Here is a 20,354-nt window from a genome sequence, read left to right as displayed (position 1 = left end):
CTGATTTGCCTCGCAACTTGAGAGCTGCATGGCCAAGTTTCAGATAGGACTCGGAAACAGTCGTACGGCTCGCTAAACAACAGGGATGAATACGGTGGCACCTTAGACGCAAGTCGCAAAAATGCAGCTGAACAATGCATAAGCAGTCAGGCTTCCACAGCCGCATTCCCCCTCAATCTTGGACTTCAATGAGGCATAAATACCCCCCTCAGCCTTCTGTACTCCAAGTTCCCGTTCCCATTTGAATTTCTCCTTCATTTTGGCTCCTTAGGGGACTGCGGTAATGGACGTGTCTGATGATCTCTGCGATACTTGCCGGGCTGTCGACGTTGCCAAGTATCTCTCCCATAATGGCCCCATCAGCACGCCCATGGGATATTTCCAGGAAATCCTGAAGAACGAGCATTGCACGTTATGCAAGCTCATTATCAAAACACTGAGTGTCCACGCCAAGAGCTATTGGCGCCCGGGAAAGTACCCCAGCGAGATGTGCTATCTCGGTAGGCTCAACCGCGGTCCGTTCCCAGCAGAAATCGAAGTATGGTTCCATGCAACATCCAAGACTCTTCCAGACGGAATCTGGGGACACTCCACAGTTCTCGGCAGGATAAAGCGTGTTGACAGTGTTGAGCCGCGGGTCTTTGAGCGACTCAACTACTCGCTGATCAGGAGCTGGATGCATGATTGTGCAGCTCAACATGGACCAAAATGCAATCCGCCCGGTCCTAGCAGAGACTCTCTACCTCTACTACTACTCGATGTCAAGCGAATGCGGCTCTTTAAAGGCGCCCGACACTGTCGGTACTTGGCTCTTAGTTATGTCTGGGGCCAAGTGAAACAATTCCAAACGGTCAAGAGCAACTTCCAGCAGCTCCAACAGGACGGTGCATTGTTACGAGTGCGTGATCAGCTACCCCGGCTGATAAACGATTCCATTGCCTTTGTGGCGGATCTTGGCGAGACCTATCTGTGGGTTGATGCATTATGCATTGTGCAAGACGATCCCGAAGACAAGAAGCACTATGTTCCGCGGATGGATAGAATCTACGGCGAGGCCCTGATAACCATCGTCGCCCTGTCCGCACATGACGCTAACTGTGCACTCCCTGGTGTCGTCGCCGGATCCCGCACACCGTCGCCGTCACCTACGAAGCTGGGAACCCTGTTATTGGTCCCTGAACCCCGAAGCCTTGGTGCTGCGATTGAGTCGTCTACATGGCGAAGCCGAGGTTGGACATTCCAGGAAGGAATGCTCTCTAAGAAGCGCTTATATTTCTCCGACTGCCAAGTTTACTGGCACTGCTCTGGGTCTTATTGTTTGGAAGATGGAGAAGCACATACAGGAGGACAGCTTTCGAATTGGAACATACAACCGTTAGGACGGGACGTCAGCAACGACCCCAGAACGAGGTTCAACGTCTACGAATCACTGGTCAAACAGTACAGTCGACGGACACTGACATATGCGTCGGATTCTCTGAATGCATTCGTTGGCATCCTGTCCGCAATCGAGGACTCGTTTGGATGGCGATTTGTGAGCGCTCTACCAGAAAACCTTTTCGATTTTGCTCTCCTGTGGTCACCAATGTGGCAAGGCCGACTGCGACCAAGGGAGCCACTAGGTTCGGCTTGCAACTCACCGACCTGGTGCTGGACGGCCTGGGAAGATAACATTTACTGGGATCCTTGGCGGCTTGACTCTTACGTCGGAAAGCGTGTGAGGCTCAAGTCAAAAGTGAAGGATTTCATCATCATAGACAGGCTTGGGGTGCGCAAGATCGTCCGAGAGAATCCTAGTCTCGGAGAAGATCTCCCTAGTTCTTTGCCAGACCTGTCTGAGGCATCACAACTTGCGGAGCTGAACGAAAACTCTAATTGTGCACTGGTCTTTGAAGCTCCTGGCCTGAGGGCTGATATGTACACAATCTCATCACCCCGTCCAGAATTGTCCACATTACCTCGCCCCTTCTCAGACTCCTTCACCAACACGTTACGCGGCCAACTTTGGATCTATGACACAGCAGGGCATCATTGTGGGACACTCAGGGGGATTGATTCATGGAAACCTTGCTCAAATTCCGTTTATGAGTTTGTCCTACTATCGCGCGGTGACCAAGACAAGATTATTCAAGCAGATGTTGAAATCTATCGCGACCACCTACCCCCGGAGTACCCCTCTGCTGATGAATACTACGAAGAGATCTTTGACATAAGTATTTACCAGCATAGCAGTTTCTGGGCTCTGAATATCATGCTAGTGGAGCGAAAGGGAGATTTGTCACAGCGGCTGGCTGTTGGACAACTGCATGTCGATGCTTGGGACTCAACCAGCCAGAAGACGAAGAGGTTCTTTCTTGTTTAGGGGTCAACTTGAGGATTTCTAAAGTGGCTCACCAACTGATGATGGTGTAGTACAGTACCAACTTACGAGGGCTCATTAGACAAACGTTTGCTCTTAAGCTATGAATCACACCTTATGATAGGGACCATCCTAATAGACAAGGCCTTAAGTGGGAATCAGATTGTATCAGACTCCTTCAACTCAAGGACCAGCACCTCTGGCCCCTTTGGAATAATCAACGGACCCGTAATCCCCAGAACCCGCTGCCTTGAGTCTCCATATCCCTGCTTGTACTTCTCAATCCAAGGAAACGTCGTCTTTTCAAAAGCACCATGCGTCTTCTCGCTCTTGTCCCAATACAACCTCCTCAGCCAGAGATGCAGGTTCGGGTAATGGTCTCTGATGGTCCCCAAATTGCACATAAAGATGGGGTTGTACGCAACGTCGAACCGGACAATGGTTGGGAAGAGTCGGATATCGGCCTCGGTGATGTTGTCTCCCAGAAGAAATGGTCTATCGTCGAGGATCTTTTCAAGACGGTCCAGAGACTGGAATACTTTGACCACATTCTCCTCATATGCGCTCTGCGAAAAAGCGAATCCACACTTGTAAACGCCGTTGTTGACAGTGTGATAGATCCATTCATTGATCTCGTCGATTTCCTTCCGAAGGTTCTCAGGATAGAAGCCGCCCCCAGGTCGATTAACCTCTCGGTCCTCCTCTGGAAGGAGATGGTCGAATTCTGTGTAGAGCATGCGGATGATCTCGCTCGATTCGTTGCTAACCATGGTGTGCGTCTTCTTGTCCCAGAGCACTGGCACCGTGTATCGCCCCACGTAGTTCGGGTTGGCTTTCAGGTACAGTTCCTTGATGGTACTGAAACCGTAGAGAGGATCCTTGGGAAGAACACCATACTTGACGGACTCGGGAGCGTCGGTAAAGAACCAGCCGTCTTTGCCCATGTGGAGTGAGTTTATGTAGAGATCAACAATATCTTCCAGTCGCTTGAGGCTTCGCACAATCATGGTACGATGGGACTGCTCAACTGTGAGCTAGTGACATGAGAGGGGGGATAGAGACTTACCCATGGGCATCCTGGACTAAGATAGAGGGCATATCGGCCCTTTTCCGCAGGGAATCTCGAGCCCGGCTCGTTTGAAATAAAATTCCGAAAGGCGCTTTCAGTTCGTTCAAAACCTCCACCCGCGCCAGGCTTATACTTGATGTGATCTTCCTGTTTGTCATCGTTAGCTTGGTCAGAAACACCAGCTCCAGCACCACATACCGAGTCGGCCATGGCGTACTATGGTATTACGGAACCGACTAGAGATGTAAAATATTCGGATAGGCTTTTTGGGGGGCTATTGTGTAAAGATATGATCCAGTCGCAAAGAAAGAGGGCCTCCGCAACTTTATTGATCTACTAGGATAACCGCGCGGCTGTCCGGAGGGGAAGAGTCACGTCATTGTCATCTTTGATCAATTGTCAGCAATCTGACAAATGTCAGCCCTAAGATCGATCGGATTAAATCATCATTACTTCAGCAAAGGTCCGGGGTGGGTTAACCGCGCGGCAACTCGGAGCGATCTTCTGGCTCAGTTCCCATCAAGGTCCGGGCTACAACTATAATAAAGAACAGATTGTCAACACATCATAACATCATGACCCAATGTTAACACAGTAGCCTCTCTGTGTTTATTCATTATTTAGATGTCTGCGCTGGAAGCAGGTCTGATTGCATCATCTGCCAGCGACGGTCGAGCTCCTCCCTGTCAACTTTGTTAGTTACTTTTCCACATGCAATGATTGGGGGCTCTATGCAAATGAGCTGCGGAGGCAAGATTGGTACTTACGTCGTCTGACGCCGCAGCTTGACTCCCCTCTCCCTACAAAAGAATAAGAACCGCCGCATAGTTCGATCGCGCTTGAAAGATGCCATCACATCGCCACGAGGCGCTCCTACCGACTCGTCCATCGTAACACTGACCTTGCGCATGACGATGTGGACGCGGAGCGCCTCAAGGTTCCATACCAGTTCCTCAATCTCGCCGAGGTTAACATGGAAGTTAATGTGAGCCTCAAGCAAACCCCGCAAGACAGGGCTGACATCCTTAATGACTTGGTGCTGGAAGCAGCTGGTTTGCTGAAGCCAGGTCCAATACTGGGTAACTGCCGCCGAGCTCGTGAATAATCGGGTTTTGACCTGGTAGAGGCGCCATTCATGCTTAGAGATTTTAGCACCACTTTGCGAGTCGGTGTCAGACCAGTGATCAGAATGGAATTCGTCGTGAAGCGGTCCGGAAGGCTTGAGAAGACTATCCAGTCTGGAGTCAATCTACTTGATTGTTACTTCATAAACGCTGGAAATAACTTGGGTGGTTCAGCCACTTACCATGGGCAAAATATCTGTGTACCCTCTTTCTGTTGCCTGTCGTCGGCATTCTTCTAATTCAACTCTCGTAAATCCCGGCTTTGAGGAGTAGAGCATTGATCTTGCAACTGAGGCCAAGTTCATTTTCAGGGCATTCAGAATGTCCCTGCTTTCAAGTTCAATGTTCCCCGTGGCTAAGAGCAATTCGATGATACGAGCCATGCTAGCATCGGAAGGAGGAGTTTGGGCATGGATCATGCTCTCAATAAGGGATCGGTCCGCAATCTTGTTGAATCCGTGTTCCAGAAAGTACTTGACTGAGGACACATCACCTTTGGAGCAAGCCATTCGCAGAACGTTTGTATGATCGCGATTCAAAAGACGATCATGAAGCTTTCCAGATTCCAGAAATAGCCTGCAGATCCTGTCGTCACTTTGCCGACAAGCAAGGTCAAATGCCGTGCTAAGTTCAAGGTCGATTCCGTTGAGCTGAATGTCATTCTGGGCGAGGAGTAGTCTTGTCGTTTCCAACTGACTTTTCCTGACGCTCGCATGTAGTGCGGTCCCTGTTTCTCGTCTCAGCTCATAATTGACATCCGCACCCCTGTCAAGCAGCAGTTTGCAGACTTGAACATGGCCGTGCCGTGCTGCAAGATACAAAGGTGTAAATAAATAGTTCCCACCTGGGACGGAATTGGCGGGCTCTCCTGCATTTAAGAAAGCTGTGACAGCTTCGATGTCCCCGGATTTCGCGGCATCGCGTATGTTTCGGTAAGATTTCTGCCGCCTTTTTGGAAACTGAATGGATTTGCTGTTGTTCGAATGCCACTGCTTTCGATGGATATCTAAGCTCGTTTGGGAATCGAAACCAATGCCAGAGGTGTGGCATCCATCTTCATTGCAGATAAATGGCAGCTCGTGGCGATTGATGTGTCTCTGGCATTCCTTGAGGTTTTCCAAACCACCTTTGAACAAGTCACACCAAGGCTTAGAGCATTTTAATGTCGTGAGGGGGCCGTGGAGGAACTCGAATGACTCCCTTGCTTCTGTGGAGGAGGCGTCCTGTTGAAGATGCTCAATCTGTTGGCGAATCATAGTCGTACGATATTCAATGTTGAAACACTCATTCCTGTCGCGTGCGTGTTCTGGAAGGCCCTTGAAAGCTTCCATCAGCTTCGCGACAGTGTTTTCTCCATGACGCCAGTCCATTTCGCTTAGCTGAGCGTAAGACTCAAGGAAGCGAGCCAGTGCAGCTGTCACTTGGTCTCGTTGAGTTGGATCTAATGTGTCGTACGCTTGCAGACACATCTGGCTGTGATCATACCAGAATTGTACAGAGTAATCTTGCAGAGCATAGTACCCTTTGATCGCCCAGGATGATATATCCTTTGAATCGATACCAATCTTGAAGGGATCGGATGTAAGATATCGGAGACAAAAGGTTGAGACATTGACGGCTTCCGGGAAGAACAGAGTCGCGTGCTCCTCCAGCAGATACCTATAGCAAGACTGTCAGTATATTTCCAATAGTTGCAAAATTTACATACATCCGAGCTGACTCGTGCACAATACGAACCAGGTCCTCAGAGCCTGTAGAGTCTCGAGAGCAACGGTGAACATCCACCAACGCGCCACATACATCCTTGCCAGTGCGTAGGAGGCGATCATCGTAGTCCACGTTCCCACTAGTCGAGTCAATGCAAAAGAAGGCCTGTATTTCTCTCCAATGCAAGATCCTTCTCGCATGGATTACCAACCCAAGCAGCTTGATTGCGTCTTCACGTTTCGCTTTTGGCGCTTGGTCAATGACACGGGCGAAAACTCTCTGGTAGCTGGGGCAAGAAAACGATTAGTTCATAGTTCTTGTCTTCCTTTAACTCCCGTGTTCGTGTGTTCAGACGGACTTACGCCTTTTCTATCCCTCGGGGAAAGGTATCTGCCTGAATTTCACGCTTCAGGCCCGAAAGCCGAGTCTGGCCAAGTAGGTTTTCCAATACCACTCGTGCATATAGAAACATACCTTGGGTCATATTCAGCATGTTATAATGGAGAATCTCCGGGGGGCATTGACTTACCCTTCGCTTCGTTTGTCACAAGTGAGAATATTCGCTCTTTGATGTTCTGAGCCTCTTCTCCATCCGGAGAAGACTTGAAGAACGTCGCTGCGATTTCCTTGCAGCGTAATTCGCAATACCTTCGTATGTCCTCATTGTGTGCAGATGTTTCCAAGGAAATCGACGGCTGCTGAACCAGCTTTGCATCCAACACACCATCGCGCTGACCAGAGAGAATAATTCGTAGATCAGATCCCGAATTTCTCAACTTGTCATCGATCAGCGAGAGAGACCAATTGAGAATATTCTTGATCTCTTCGTTGGCGCACTCATCCAATCCATCGAGAACAAGGTATAAATTGGTGTAGCTCTCGATGGCCGTCTCGACGAGCTTTTCAAGTTGAGCAGTGGTTCTTAGGTTGACGCCCTCAAGTAACGACACCTCGTCGAAAAGGTGGTCAGAAAGGGCTGGGTTCTGGCTTAGAAGCTGCTCCAGAACCGCTCGTAGCATGGCGTTGTGCGTCTCATTTTGTCGATGCTTGAAGTAGAAATAGCCGACAAAGCTCTGCCCATTGGGAGCAACCCTTTCGTGAAGAAGTCTTTCAATCACAGTAGACATGAGGATGGTCTTTCCTGTGACAGGGTTAGCATATTCCATACCTACGAACAGTAGCACATAGTCATACCAGCGCCGGGCATGCCATTGATGTACAAGATCTTGGAGCTAGAGGATCCGCCATGTAACCATGCCTGAAAGGTAGGGTCGTCAAAAATCCATAGGCCTGACGTGCTACCATTTCTGCGCTCTGCTGACATTTCTTGATCGAGTTGGTAGTTGGGACTTTGCAGTTTCTCTTGAATCTCGCGCATTCGACGTCGACGGTTTTCGCGGTCATTCATGGTTGCTTGGGCATTCTGCTCTCGTTGAACGTTGGCGATGTCTTCACGAAGATTCTGAATTGCATGGAGTGTTGCTGATCCTTTTTCCGATTCAAGCATTTCCCTCTTCCTTGCCAGGCTTTGCATGATAGGACCGAATTTGGTCTCGAACGTCTTCCACGTAACAGTGAACAAGGTTTTCCATCCTATTACCCGTGAGTAAAGTATAGTCATAAGCAGGGGGGCAAAGGTTAGTCTCACTTGGTCGTCTGAAAACTGCGATGGCCTCGCTGTGGAAATTCAACACATCTGAGTAGTAGTCCTCAAGTACCTTGGCTAGCGGCGGATGCCTCTCAAACGTATCTTTGTAGTGGAGTAGGCCTGGAATGGCGTCTCCAATCCGAGAGTATGCGTCGAGCAGCTTATCGAAAATGGAGAAGAATGATTTTGTGATATAAACGCAAAGTAAGCATCCAATTTTCTATCGTCGACGAAGTGCTCACGGTGAGAAGAAACTTGACCGGGCCCTTCTGAATATTAGCCATGATCTATGTAAAAGGTAGACGATGGTATTACCCAGATGAAGCAAACAAGCTCGCTTGCATTCAAGAAGACTTCAATGACACTCCCGAGTTGCTCCATCGCCTCAACGAAGGCTTGGAGCCTACCCATTGCTCGAAGAGGGCCTTCTCTGGCATCTTTATCCTGGATATCTTGGATGGTTCGATGAACATCCCTCAAGGTACAGGCTGAAAATTCTTGTTGTAGTGATGGATCGATGGTTGCCTTGAACCTCGTCAGGGCTCTGCTGAAGCTTTCTGGATCTGGGCCTGCCATGCTGGCCAGAGTGATTCTTTTTCAATCCAGTTGAGGCTGATCACTGGATCTCAGATTTTCAGACAACAAAGATGATGGATGAAAGAGGATGGATGAACGATTTTCTCTCCGTCAGGCTGAGGAGAAATCTCTGTTTTTTGGTGGAAAAAGCCCGTCAGCCCAACAAGCCACAAATAAGGCAGACTGAGGGGGCGTGTTTTGCAGTGAAGGTGGCAGTTCTCAAATTTGATTTGCAGATGGCAATATGCACCACCACAAAGATGAGACAGGCATAATTTATGCTGCATGGGCTGCTGGTTGGGCGTTCTCGGTGCGACAATTCTCCCAATGAGGCGCAAGCCTGAGGCCGCCAACTCAGCCTGATGAAAATCCTTGACGTCTCTGTCCGTACAGTGAATTTCCCCTCGCAACATACACCACAGTCCATCTTATCGATGCTACACTATGAACTCGAAGCGGCCCCTTTTGGTCACAGACGAGCCTATTTTTGATGGCCCTTCACAGCACTCATTCTCTCTTGCCGATGCCCATCTCGATCAGTCGACGCAGAAAATATGTTATGGTGCGGTACGTGTGTCACAATGAGCGTCAATGGCCTTCAGCTTCTAACGCGGGACCCAGCTGGAAGGCGGAATGGCTCAGACTTTGCGCCGTAGGACAGCGATAGGGAACTTGCAGATATCCAGCAGCTCATCATTATACTCCTTCTCAATCAAACCCAGCGGCGAGTATTTTGTTCTCATGACAAATAATCACACTGAGTTTGCGGTCTTAGATATGGCAACTATCAACAAACTGGCAGCGTTGGAGGATATGGCCCTCATCCATTTTGAAGCACTGGCCGAGCGCAGCCAGTTTTCGAAGCGTCAGAAACAAGAACGCAACGCGGCGTCGAAAGTTTTCCCAGTTTCGATCAATGTTTTTGGTCCAAAATCGGCTGCGCCTGAGGTGGCCGCCCGACTCACAAGGCTATCGGGCTATCTCCAACATCCAAGAGCGCTGCCTCCGACCGTGGAATACCATAACGCACAGTTCTTTCGTTTTCCTGGAAGCATCGCTAGCGAATCAAATATGAATGACTTCGTCGGGTTCGGAAGTGCCTTATCCCTGGAGCGAAAGACCAAGATATCTGCTGAGATTCAGAACGCGCTCGACTCGATATCCAATGTGACCGCGGAAGGCGATTACGAATCTCCTCCAGGTCTATTGTCTAAGCTGACAAAGTCAGTATGTTTGGTGCATTATGATGCAGTAACGGCTAATTCTGGGCAGATACCAGGAGGATGGTGTTCGATTTATTCAACAACGAGAAACTCAATCTGTGAGCCTGTGCTTACAGAACGAAATGCATTTGGCAACTTCCAAGAGGTATGCCTATACCCAGATATCCGCAGGAAAGTCTTTCTAATAGCAAGACCATAGCCAGAATGAGAGCAACCCTCGATCCTACGGAGGCATTATCGCTGACGCAATGGGCCTTGGGAAGACCCTCACTCTTCTGACTGCGATTCTGCATTCTCTGCCGACAGCAGAAGTTGACGCGAACTTCAATCATGAAAATTCATCTACATCCAAAGAAAGAAAGAAACGTACAAAGGCTACATTAGTGGTTGTACCATCTGCTCGTCCGTCCCAAAGCACCTCCTGTTTTCCATCACTGACTGGCATTAGAACTACTAGACAGTTGGATTTCAGAAATTCAGAGGTAAGGTAGCCGGCAGAATCATGACAAAACTCTACTAATGCGGGATAGACATTTTTCTCCTGGCTCGCTGAGTTACCTTGTCTTTCATGGACCATGTCGACCGCGCGATGTTATATCCCTTGCGTCAGCCGACATTGTCTTTACCACGTATGCGACGATCGTCGCGGACAATGTCGGCGAAGGAATCCTTCCCTCCTTGGAATGGTTCCGCATAGCGTTAGATGAAGGTACACGATTAGTCCCCTCTTTAAAGGCCCTCTTTTCCGTCATGGATAGACGATGCCGTCGTTTTGTTTCTATTGTTGTGAAAGCAAATGCTAATTACTGGTTCAGCACACTGGATCAGAAACTCAAGTTCAAAGCAATTTCGCGCCGTTTCGAGTCTCTCTGCAAGTCGACGATGGTGCCTCACTGGAACTCCGATTCAGAATAGGCTAGAAGAACTTGCCTCACTCGCAGCATTTCTCCAGCTTTCACCGTTCGCGAGCAAAGCCGAGTTTCAGAAGCACATTCTCACACCGCTTTGCGAAGGAGGTCCCGACTTTTCGAAACCATTCAGGAGGTGGATTCAGGCGTACTGTTTGAGAAGAACTGAGAAGCATCTCAATCTTCCCCCATCTTCTGAGCACACTCTACGTTTGACCCCCTCGGCTGAGGAACAATCCCTCTTCCAAGATATCCGTGACCAGACAAGACGAGAAATTGATGATCAAATCAGCAAGGCCAACTGCTCAAGGAAGCACAACATCCTATTCACGGCTTTGTTAAGAATGCGCATGTTTTGTAACCGCGGAACACTCGCATTATCTACGTCAGGATCACTAGCACCCGTGGGACGTATCATCGGGTGTGAACGATGTTCGTCTGTTTCCGAAGATGATGCGATTTTGTTTGAATCAGTGGCTTTTTGCCCAGACTGTGGTCGACCACTCCAGTTGTCGAGTCCTATTTCTGAGGGGGCGCTCAGTCCGAGGGGAGACTTGAAGATGCGTCCTGATCTAACTTTTCAAGGCAGATCACTTAGGCCTCATTCAACGAAACTGTCCGCAGTGGTTGAAAACATTGCAAGATCTAGCGTTGAGACAAAGCAGTCAGTTGACCCCCTGGTGTGTGTTGAACTTGCTAATTAACGACTCTCCCAGCATTGTGTTTTCGTACTGGACATCTACCTTAGACGACATGAGACGACTTTTCGAGGCTGCCAAAATTGACCATGTCCTTATAGACGGCCGTACAAACTATTCAGAGAGATCGAGGCGCTTGAAGGCATTCAAGGAGGATTCGCGAATAACTGTCCTTGTGATGTCTATCGAAACAGGCGCCGTGGGGTATGAGGCTTCTCTAAACGATCTAATGCTGTCGGACTTGAGCTAACTTTTCCCAGATTGAACCTTACCGTTGCAAACGTTGTTCATATTGTCGAGCCCCAATGGAACCCTTCTGTAGAGGCACAGGCAGTCGCTCGGGCTTTGCGAATGGGTCAGCAAAAAGCGGTCACCATTTACCGGTACATAATGAAGGGCACTGTAGAGGAGGTGAGTATCTCTGTGTGATGTTGTTCTACATGCTTTCAGATCGCAAGTCATTAACGAAAAGTAGCGCATCATCGAACTGCAAGAAAGAAAGAAGAAGTTGGCCATTTTCGCGTTTGGTACAGAAGATGGTAGCAATATAGATGAGAAGCTAGAGGTAGGCACTCGCAGTTCGCGGATTCCTGATGCAAAACTAACATAACATAGGATCTCAATTTCATATTGAACACAGATCCCATGGAGGAGTAGTTCATGTAGTTGTGGTCTCACGGGGTGATTTAACCGCGCGGCAACTCGGAGGGTTTGGAAGCATCCAGTTGCCCCAAAGTATATATCTTCACTTACAACCAGACTTGTCTTTTCAGAGGTCTGTTCTCAGAGCCACGGTTCAAGGTGAATGTAGCTGCGGTTATTGTTCAGTTGCCAAGGTTCCAAGACCTAAAAACTCATTCATGTGTCAAGCGACTATGCATCCACTGGAAAGCGTCAATTCATAACGAGGTATGCCTCGAACAAATAATACCCTATTTGCCCACCGCGAACTGTGCGAGGAGCCGAAGTTTGCCCATGTGGCTGAGTTATGCTGGTATCCGTGGTGAGTTGTCCGATGGCCCGATGGGCCTAGTGCTCACGAATCACTAGCCTGGTTATATCGCAATGGTTTCCCGATGCAGTATAAGACCCTGAAGTCATGGATCGTCTAAGAATAGACCAGACAGGCCACAGGCAAGGATGTCAGCTTACATGCAGATGGGGATGGAAAGAGCCCTGTAAGTTCCACGTGACATGTTCGAGGCAGCAACTGTAGTCATAGTCATGTCATGGACAGTTGTGAATCCATCACGCCCAATCGTCTTCCAATATCTCTGCATTTGCGCCTGGCTATGGTTTCTAATACATTTTGCCTCTTTCCCAATCTCCCCAAAGAGATCCAGGACCTGATTTGGAATGCCGCTGTGCGCCCTATTCCAGGCACGCGGCATGTGCACCGGTTCATGGTCTTGGGGTCTCAGGAGCCAGACCACAGTTTCTCAGGCCATCTTCTAGATTTTACACGGTTTGGCATCACTTCTACGGAAGATTGCAACTTGAATGATCAAAAAGAGGATGAGGTGGATTCATCTGGTGAACAGAGCGGCTTGACCGAAGAAGAGAAGGAAGATGTTGTCTCACATGAGGTGGCTCCGTCCAAGACACTGGTTCCTGGTTGCTGTTACCTCGCCATACCACATGACGCCTTGGACGGTGGTCCTAACGACTCTGTCTACGCTCTAGATAGTGGCCTTTGGACGGCCTGCAAGGCCTCGCGGGCCGCCATGGAAAAGTACTTCACGAAGAACGAGTGGTGGTCAGAGGCTGAATGCGAAAATGCCCCAAAGCGGCTCGCGACCTGCGGCGACTACAACCAAGAGAGGGGTGTTACTCACACGGCGTCGTACAAGAACAGCGACGGTGAGTACACACACATCACGATAGATCACGACAGTGATCTTTTCTGTCTGGACTCCCGGTACTTGGGCTCTCTCGACTGGCTCCAAAACCTCCGATCCTCTGTCCGACACTCCACTCCCGATTTCCCAGCTTGCATGGAAGAGTCCGAGGATGGGGATTTGGTGCCAAACCCCAGCTTCCTGGGACCCAACATCGCCATCGACTATGACCCCTATATGTTCGATCAATGGCTCCCAGCCAGCACGCACCTTAGACGACCAGACGTGAAGTGGAACGCCATGGGTCTGAGCCACATGATGGAGCTATTCCACCACCAGGCAAAGAGAACGCTGTGGTTCATTGACTACAGACTTCGATCCATTGATTCACATTACGCAAGCCGTGAGATCTTGTCTGGAGAGTCTGTGCTGCGTTCATCTGACGGTCAGGAGCGAGCAATCTTTCGCTCCAACGAACTGGTGCTCATCGAGGTGAAGCCGGATGACAGGGATAAGTGGTACATGGACACATCGAGCTACGAGTCACGAGGCGCCAGGTACACAGCATTCGACTTCTTTAGGCTGTTGGCCAGGTCTGGATATGGGAACTTGGAGATAGATGGGTTTCGTCGACTGCGAGTTCTGGCGTGTCAGGCTGCGCCGGGCAAGACCCTTCGGCCAAGGCTGTCGGACGCGGTTGTATGCCCAAGAGATTCGTCGTGCAAGGTTTGCGGTCAGGCAGATTCATGGTGCTTAGTCGTAAATAAGTCGGCGGAGGCAAAGGCAGCTGGATAGCAGACGAAGAAAGCATCGCTGTGTGATTTGTTTGAGGGGGATTAGTCAGTTAGAAAACAGCTTCATACAAGGATCCTTGATCCAAAGAATGTGGCATAAATCTCAATCTCAATCTCAATCCTTCTTGACCAAATTCACCGCCTCAATTGCCGACCCAACCGATGACAGGCAGGATTAAATGGCACGACTCCCAAGACGTTGGGTCAGGTACCAACAAGAACAAGAAGGATTCGCCATCTCGTCCCTGCAATTAACCTCGCCCAGCCCTATAGCGAGGCCCCGTTCCTTCGCTGTCGCGGTTCGCGAGGTCGCTCGGCCCTCGCTCTGCCCCGCGACTCGTCGGCAGAGCGTCGATCGACCCCACAGGGCTCTGCAGGCCAGTGTCGCATCAGATACACCAAGGAAGCGGGCAGGGAAGAGGCTGACGTTGCTTTCGTAGATGAGGGAGCGAATTGTAACTCATGGTTACAATCAATTGTGCATATAAACCTCAAGATGTCTCCAGTTTAGCAGTAGGTCAATCAGCTCATCCTCATCAACTCTCACATTCACACTTGCACTCAAACACATTCCAATACCTTCATCATGGTCCAATTCTCTTTCAAGTCCTCCTGGGCTCTCCTTCCTCTCCTCGCTTCCCAAACCCTGGGGTGCGGCCCCATCGAAAGAGCCGACAATGACACCTCAGAATACCCCAAGAACAACCTCGGCAGTGATGCCGCCTCTGATCCCGCCACCATTGGTTACAACATCAACCACCTCTGCCTCAATGTCAGAAATCTGACTGCAAGCATGGACTTTTACTCTCGCGTCTTTGGCCTCCGCGAGCTCTTCCACCTCGAAGTCACAGAGAGCTACACCATCGCCTACATGGGTTACAGCCACGGCGGCAAGAACGGAACAGGCTACCAGACGGCATTGGAGCTCAACCGGGAGAAGAACAACGCCCAGGGCCTCCTCGAGCTTATATACATTAACGTGCCAGACAACTACCTCCCCTCATCCGGCGAGTCCCCTAACACCTTTGGCCACGTCGGCATGATCGTCCCCGACATTGAAGCCGCCCAGGCACGTCTCGACACCTTCCCCGATGTCCGAGTCCTCAAGCGCACAGGAGAGGCACTCTCCTTTGGTACTGAGATCGGCAATGCTACCAGCCTTTCCCCAGCTGTCGTGGCACAGCTCAAACCTGTGGAGCAGGCTGCTCTGATCAAGACCCTGAGCCAGTTGAACTCGGCTCTCATCTACGTGACTGACCCCGATGGAAACCTGGTTGAACTTCAGCCCCAGGGCTAGTGGCTTCGCGTTGGAAGCTCTTGGTATGGTGTTGACTATTTACATTCTGTACATGTTTAAGACTTTGAGGGGCACATGATTGTTTGTGTCTAATGTATTTTACTTCTTTGGACGGACATATTTGTTAGAATTTTGATGAATTGTTATGCTTCGAGTTTTAACGAGTTATTTCGATGATCTACGTGTAGTTCTTGAAAATATCATCTTATCAACAGGTCAAAGTCGTGTCCCTGATACTCTTCTCTTTCTCTAAAAACACTCCAAGTCACAATAGATATGAAGCAGCAACAAGGCCCATCTTACTCCGTGGACATCCATTTCCACCTTCCTCCACTGGCTAAACTCTCAAGCAATCGATTCGGCTTGAGTTTTACCCTGTAGCCAATACTTCGAAAGCCAGTCTTCCAGAAAGGGTCACAGATGAGGAATGAGATTGACACATCTGAAGAACACCAAGTCTCTGAATGCAAGAAAAGCGGATTTTGACGTGCCGTGCGCGTCCAAATGAAAGGATTTACAATTGAGGATGAAGGATTTGTGTTTCGGCCAAGCTAGCCGACTCCTTTGGGGTCCCTTCATCTGTTAGTAGCCCATGCGTACTCCTTCTGCATGAAGGAGCTGCGTCCGTGCCTGGGATTTTGTGATAAAATATGCCAAGCTCATGGTTCTTGCAGAGCAGTGAGTTGTCGTCTTTCGGCGTCGCACCTCATCCAAAGGTGTAAGCCAAGGTTCAGCCAAGCGGTCCTCTTTGACACCCTCGACGTCGTTGTCAAAGCTCATATTCAGTAACAGATAGAAGGCTCATGGCCCCCAGTTTGTCATTGTGTCGCTTTGGGGCTTTTTGGAAGAATTGGCACGTCCCTTGTAGACGCCATCGAAAAGCTCACGTACTGTCTCGTCGTAGGAGGGAGTCCCATACCATGACCTCCACGGGCCTCTCCCCGTGCACGTCAGACGACGAAGAAACCAATTCGCCATCTACGTTTCATTAATTCTTAGGTCAGTGACAGTATCAACACAATGCAAAATAAGGCGCCCAATGTGCACCTTCCAGGTCCAGCGCCGAGCTTGGGGCCGGGCATCCTGACGAGTTCCAAAAGTGTCGTGCTTTACCAACCCATCTTGCAGACTTGAGTTCTTTGTCACTCGCTATTATAAACCACGAACAGTCCATGATTTTTACCCGAGTGCGTCTGTATCTTTACACAACGAGCTCCTGGCTCCCGCTGGTTCTCGATCCTCAACGAAGACTGAAGCCCACTGTTCAACCCAGCGAGAAGGCATACCCGCCAGCACCACCATCCTGAAGCAGCACACCGACCTGGGGCGGGCGTCCAGAAGAGGTGCGGAAGCGTGGTGAAACATAGTCGTCCGCTGAGTGCTGCCGGTCCATGTCAACAGCTAGTTGTAACGAAAGTAAACTCAGTTTGTTGTGAGCCCATCTTTGTGTGCGAGAGATGTGCGAGTAAGGTAACCAGAGATTCGATGGAACCCAGCTGGCTTAACTCGACCGCAAGAAATTCATCACACTTTGTTGCAGTCCAAGATGTTTAGAAGGCCGTTCCTTGACCTTTTTCTGCGTTCCATATCAGTCTTTGATCAACTCCCATAGCTTCTTTCCAGGTGCGTCATGGAGGATTCCAATCCATGGAAACGATCGAAATGCAACCTTGACCTCTTCCCACGTCCTAATATTTAACTCTCCTGCCATCTCTCGTATCTGCTGGACAGGAAGCTGGTCGTAGTTGTCTTCAGGCAGCAACATGGCATAAACAAACACGATCCAGAACCACAGAGCGCGGTAGTCATCACCTCTCTCCAGCAAGACCTTGCTGTCAATACGCTCTCGAAGCAGTTTTTGCAAGAGCCCACAGTTGAGACCTCGCAGGAAACTCGTCGGCCATGTTATATTAGCCAAGAAGGTCAAGAGGCCCAGATGCCACATATCATCGAGCGGATCAAGGGGTCTCTTTTCACCCAGCGGTGCAAAGTCTATCAGACGCTGCCACAGCCAGATCAGGACGTCCTGATACTGTAGGCCCACCATCTTTGCTTTTCCAGGCTGACGGCACAACGCCAACATCTCTCGCGTCATGTGCCGTAGTGGCTCGCACATCTGATTCAGAGGATACCTAAGGATCCTCGCTGCTGTAGGTCCGGGTGTTGCTGCAGTGAGTCCTCCAACTCCATACCGTGTGCGAGCACCCAGGGAGATGGCAAGCTCAATATCAGTGCGAAGTACCTTGTGCAAAAGTGCACGATTAGACTCGCTAATTTCTGATAGTCCACCGCGGAGATCGACGAGGCGTTGAAGGCCGTCCAGATGCATGGAGCACTTGGGTGGATCTCGGATGAGTTTGGAATGGATGGCAAGGGAGATGATGATGGCGATAGTTGAATCTTGTGGAGGCGTAGGTTGCATGAGCTTGGGGTTAATGAGACGAAGAGTTTGTGAGAAATGGCGTGTGGCTTCGAGAGGTTCGCAGTCTGGTTTGCGGAAGAGGTTGAGGTAGGTTGCCACCATAGCGAGCAAGCAGTGAAGGACTATGAAAATTCTACCATTAGCAAGCGAATTCGGGTGACGAGACTGAGGGAAACGTACAGGCTTGGTCAGAAACCATGTATTTAAACCATGGTGATCCGACTTGTTCTGTTCGAGAACAAAAGAATGAGGGATAGATAGCATCGCAGACTGCTGTGTGAACTACTCTATAGATCAGTCGTTGCTCAGCCAAAGAGCGAGGCGCTTGGTGCTTACACTGATACACCATGTATCTCATCGACGGAGTAAACTGGATAGGAAAAGCAAAATATGTATACTCTTCCCCAGCGAACGGGCTCGACGGCGAGCCGAGGACATCATGAGGCACAATCTCTGGAAAGATCAACGTGCTTCCATCACTATCGACGGGTACATCTCGCTCCCGTCTAGCAACGACAAGTTCCTCAAGCTTCTCTTTCTTCTGGACACCCTCAAAGATCTTGGGCTCTTGCGCCGCAGCATGCTTACGTCCACGACCTTGGATAGTCCGCCCCAGGTTCTTGCCCTTCATGACATGACGGCGGATGGCCTTGCGGGAGCCTGGATCGCTTGCTGCATGACTATCGACAAAGTGGAACTTCATGACCACGTGAGTTCGGTTACAGAGGATGGAGAGATGAGGGACGTGGTATGATGTTGATGTTCAAGAAGGATGACGAGGCGCGGCGGTGAGATTGTGGCGAATCGCGTTTAAAGTCCGTAAACGCCGATACTGTGGAACGGACTGAGTGAGAGCCATCATGATGATCAATCATCGCCAACATGATGATAAAGTTGAAAATAATTATATAGAGATGAAAGATAGTATGAATAGTGATAATGGAACAACCGAGTTTGATGATGAGAGTATGTGAAGTCGATCGATAGACGAGTTCAGCATCGGCAGCGACGACAAGGACACGAAGGACTTGAGTTGAAATCCAGTCTTGATCGGTTTCCTAGATTAATTCAGTGAATGAAAGACTGTTTCTCTCATATCTGTCAGTCAACTTTCTTCCACGGAATAAAGCCTCAAGTTATTAGGGACATTGTTGCATATTGATTCTTGGTCGTCATGGCCGACATGGACAACCCGACAAGACAACAATGCCAACAACAACAATCAAACCCTCCAAAACGCGACAGAAAACGAGAATCCCTTGACCATGTCGACTTGATGAAAGAGGAGGAAAGCTCTCAAACCTGGAGCAATCTGAGAATTCCCTCAGCCGGCCCCTGAGCCATATCCTCGGCCCAAGATAGACGCTATTCCGAGGACTACCACGGTAATCACCCAGCCTTAGCCGCCAACTTGGCCCCCGGTAAAATCTCACAGAGGCCTCTCCAGCCGGATATCCATGTCCCCCAACTTGCCTGCTCGCGATGCCTGATTCTCCTAGGTTATCAAAATGACACACCGACACTGGTCGATAGGATGATCACTTGGAATCAGACAAGATTTTCCAACAAAGGCAAAACCCGCTTCTCCATAGCGTCGCCACCGGCGTTCATGAAGCCGGTGTGTGTGGACGGCCTCAGCGCAACGCGATGGAGGCAAATGTAACCGCTATTGGGTTTTTGGCGTTCTTGCATCGGCATCGCCAAGTGTCTAGAGCCTGACGAGACCAGAGGGCCAGACCTGCATCCCCCATGTCCGTAGCAGATGGTGTGGAGGCTTCTCTTCGAGATGATTTGACTATTGGGGAGGGGGCTTACTGCGTCTCGACGAGGTTCCTTGGTTTGTTGGCTGCCTCTAGGAGGGGATCGTCCCATTGTGGCCCTCCTGTAGCAGAGGCGCAACCCCCTCTCGCTTGTGCCGCTATCCGCTTGATGCCGCTCAGTCCGGGGATGAGTTTGGGGCAGCAGATAGTCTGCATCTCGACACTTGTCGAGTTAGATCCAGACTGTTTCCCCCCCGGACTCGCCCTTGACGCTTCCCCGACCTCTAGTCGGTGCACCCCAACATCCAACCAAGCCGCCGCATGGGGCGCATATCGATGATGCAGCAGGCCCTGTGAATGGCTGAGACGGTCCGGAAGTTGAATTTCTCGTTGGGATGATGTGTATCGGAGCTTCACCGAGGAGGGGATCGTCATAGGCGGCGTAGCCCAGAGTCAGGAGTATCAAGACAAAGGATGAACCGAAACTGGACCGAAAATGCCTGTGGGAATGCTCCATGTCTCCGTCTATATCAACCATGATTGGGGAATTACAACCGAACATAGCCAAGGTCCGACAGAGCATGTCTACGAGACAGGGCTGGAAGAGTAGCCGCGGGACATGACTTAAGATTTAGACGTCTGCCACTAAAAATGCCAGCGAGATAATAACTCAGGGAGAGCACAGAAGCACAGGACACCAGCCTAGGAACGGGTGGCAACCCTCCCAGGTTGTGAGAGGCTGACGGCCATGTGCGAGCTGAAAACCATGCCTTGTCTTGGGGGGCCTGGTCTGGGTTGAGGGAGTCAACTAGCGAGAGGAGAAAAGACTAACGGGGTCTCTCTAGGGGTTTGGGGGTGGCTTTGAGCTAACGAGTGAGGAGAGAAAAAGGAGGGGGAGATGAGAAAAAGGCGGAGAGGGTGATGGTGTGCA

The 20,354-nt window shown here is 50.0% G+C and overlaps 8 protein-coding genes across 8 annotated transcripts; 4 read left to right on the top strand and 4 right to left on the bottom strand.

Moving 5' to 3' along the window:
* Positions 1–283: 283 nt before the first annotated feature.
* Positions 284–2,362, top strand: NECHADRAFT_84122 (uncharacterized protein; the record flags this gene model as incomplete). Its single annotated transcript, XM_003048513.1, has 1 exon — positions 284–2,362. One exon carries the CDS (start codon positions 284–286, stop codon positions 2,360–2,362), a length of 2,079 nt encoding a protein of 692 aa, XP_003048559.1.
* Positions 2,363–2,517: 155 nt separating this feature from the next.
* NECHADRAFT_95795 (uncharacterized protein) lies at positions 2,518–3,638 on the bottom strand (the record flags this gene model as incomplete). The annotated part of the gene is made up of 3 exons (XM_003048322.1): positions 2,518–3,378; positions 3,426–3,575; positions 3,627–3,638. The coding sequence occupies 3 exons, from the start codon at positions 3,636–3,638 to the stop codon at positions 2,518–2,520; spliced, it is 1,023 nt and encodes a 340-aa protein (XP_003048368.1).
* A 1,084-nt stretch (positions 3,639–4,722) lies between these two features.
* NECHADRAFT_47446 (uncharacterized protein) lies at positions 4,723–8,483 on the bottom strand (the record flags this gene model as incomplete). The annotated part of the gene is made up of 7 exons (XM_003048321.1): positions 4,723–6,211; positions 6,261–6,545; positions 6,622–6,712; positions 6,789–7,400; positions 7,454–7,852; positions 7,908–8,127; positions 8,223–8,483. 7 exons carry the CDS (start codon positions 8,481–8,483, stop codon positions 4,723–4,725), a joined length of 3,357 nt encoding a protein of 1,118 aa, XP_003048367.1.
* A 1,742-nt stretch (positions 8,484–10,225) lies between these two features.
* CHR2108 (uncharacterized protein) lies at positions 10,226–11,922 on the top strand (the record flags this gene model as incomplete). Its single annotated transcript, XM_003048512.1, has 5 exons — positions 10,226–10,415; positions 10,522–11,282; positions 11,386–11,516; positions 11,573–11,723; positions 11,788–11,922. 5 exons carry the CDS (start codon positions 10,226–10,228, stop codon positions 11,920–11,922), a joined length of 1,368 nt encoding a protein of 455 aa, XP_003048558.1.
* A 530-nt stretch (positions 11,923–12,452) lies between these two features.
* NECHADRAFT_84118 (uncharacterized protein) lies at positions 12,453–13,945 on the top strand (the record flags this gene model as incomplete). Its single annotated transcript, XM_003048511.1, has 3 exons — positions 12,453–12,490; positions 12,535–13,172; positions 13,302–13,945. 3 exons carry the CDS (start codon positions 12,453–12,455, stop codon positions 13,943–13,945), a joined length of 1,320 nt encoding a protein of 439 aa, XP_003048557.1.
* Positions 13,946–14,530: 585 nt separating this feature from the next.
* Positions 14,531–15,241, top strand: NECHADRAFT_84117 (uncharacterized protein; the record flags this gene model as incomplete). Its single annotated transcript, XM_003048510.1, has 1 exon — positions 14,531–15,241. The coding sequence occupies one exon, from the start codon at positions 14,531–14,533 to the stop codon at positions 15,239–15,241; it is 711 nt and encodes a 236-aa protein (XP_003048556.1).
* Positions 15,242–16,829: 1,588 nt separating this feature from the next.
* NECHADRAFT_84116 (uncharacterized protein) lies at positions 16,830–18,366 on the bottom strand (the record flags this gene model as incomplete). Its single annotated transcript, XM_003048320.1, has 2 exons — positions 16,830–17,785; positions 17,844–18,366. The coding sequence occupies 2 exons, from the start codon at positions 18,364–18,366 to the stop codon at positions 16,830–16,832; spliced, it is 1,479 nt and encodes a 492-aa protein (XP_003048366.1).
* An 845-nt stretch (positions 18,367–19,211) lies between these two features.
* Positions 19,212–19,858, bottom strand: NECHADRAFT_84115 (uncharacterized protein; the record flags this gene model as incomplete). Its single annotated transcript, XM_003048319.1, has 2 exons — positions 19,212–19,401; positions 19,479–19,858. 2 exons carry the CDS (start codon positions 19,856–19,858, stop codon positions 19,212–19,214), a joined length of 570 nt encoding a protein of 189 aa, XP_003048365.1.
* Positions 19,859–20,354: the final 496 nt, after the last annotated feature.

The sequence above is a fragment of the Fusarium vanettenii genome, assembly GCF_000151355.1.
Source record: "Fusarium vanettenii 77-13-4 chromosome 8 genomic scaffold NECHAsca_11_chr8_3_0, whole genome shotgun sequence".
Taxonomy (NCBI): domain Eukaryota; kingdom Fungi; phylum Ascomycota; class Sordariomycetes; order Hypocreales; family Nectriaceae; genus Fusarium; species Fusarium vanettenii.
Note: the sequence above shows the minus strand (reverse complement) of the source record. Positions and strands in the feature narration are given on the sequence as shown.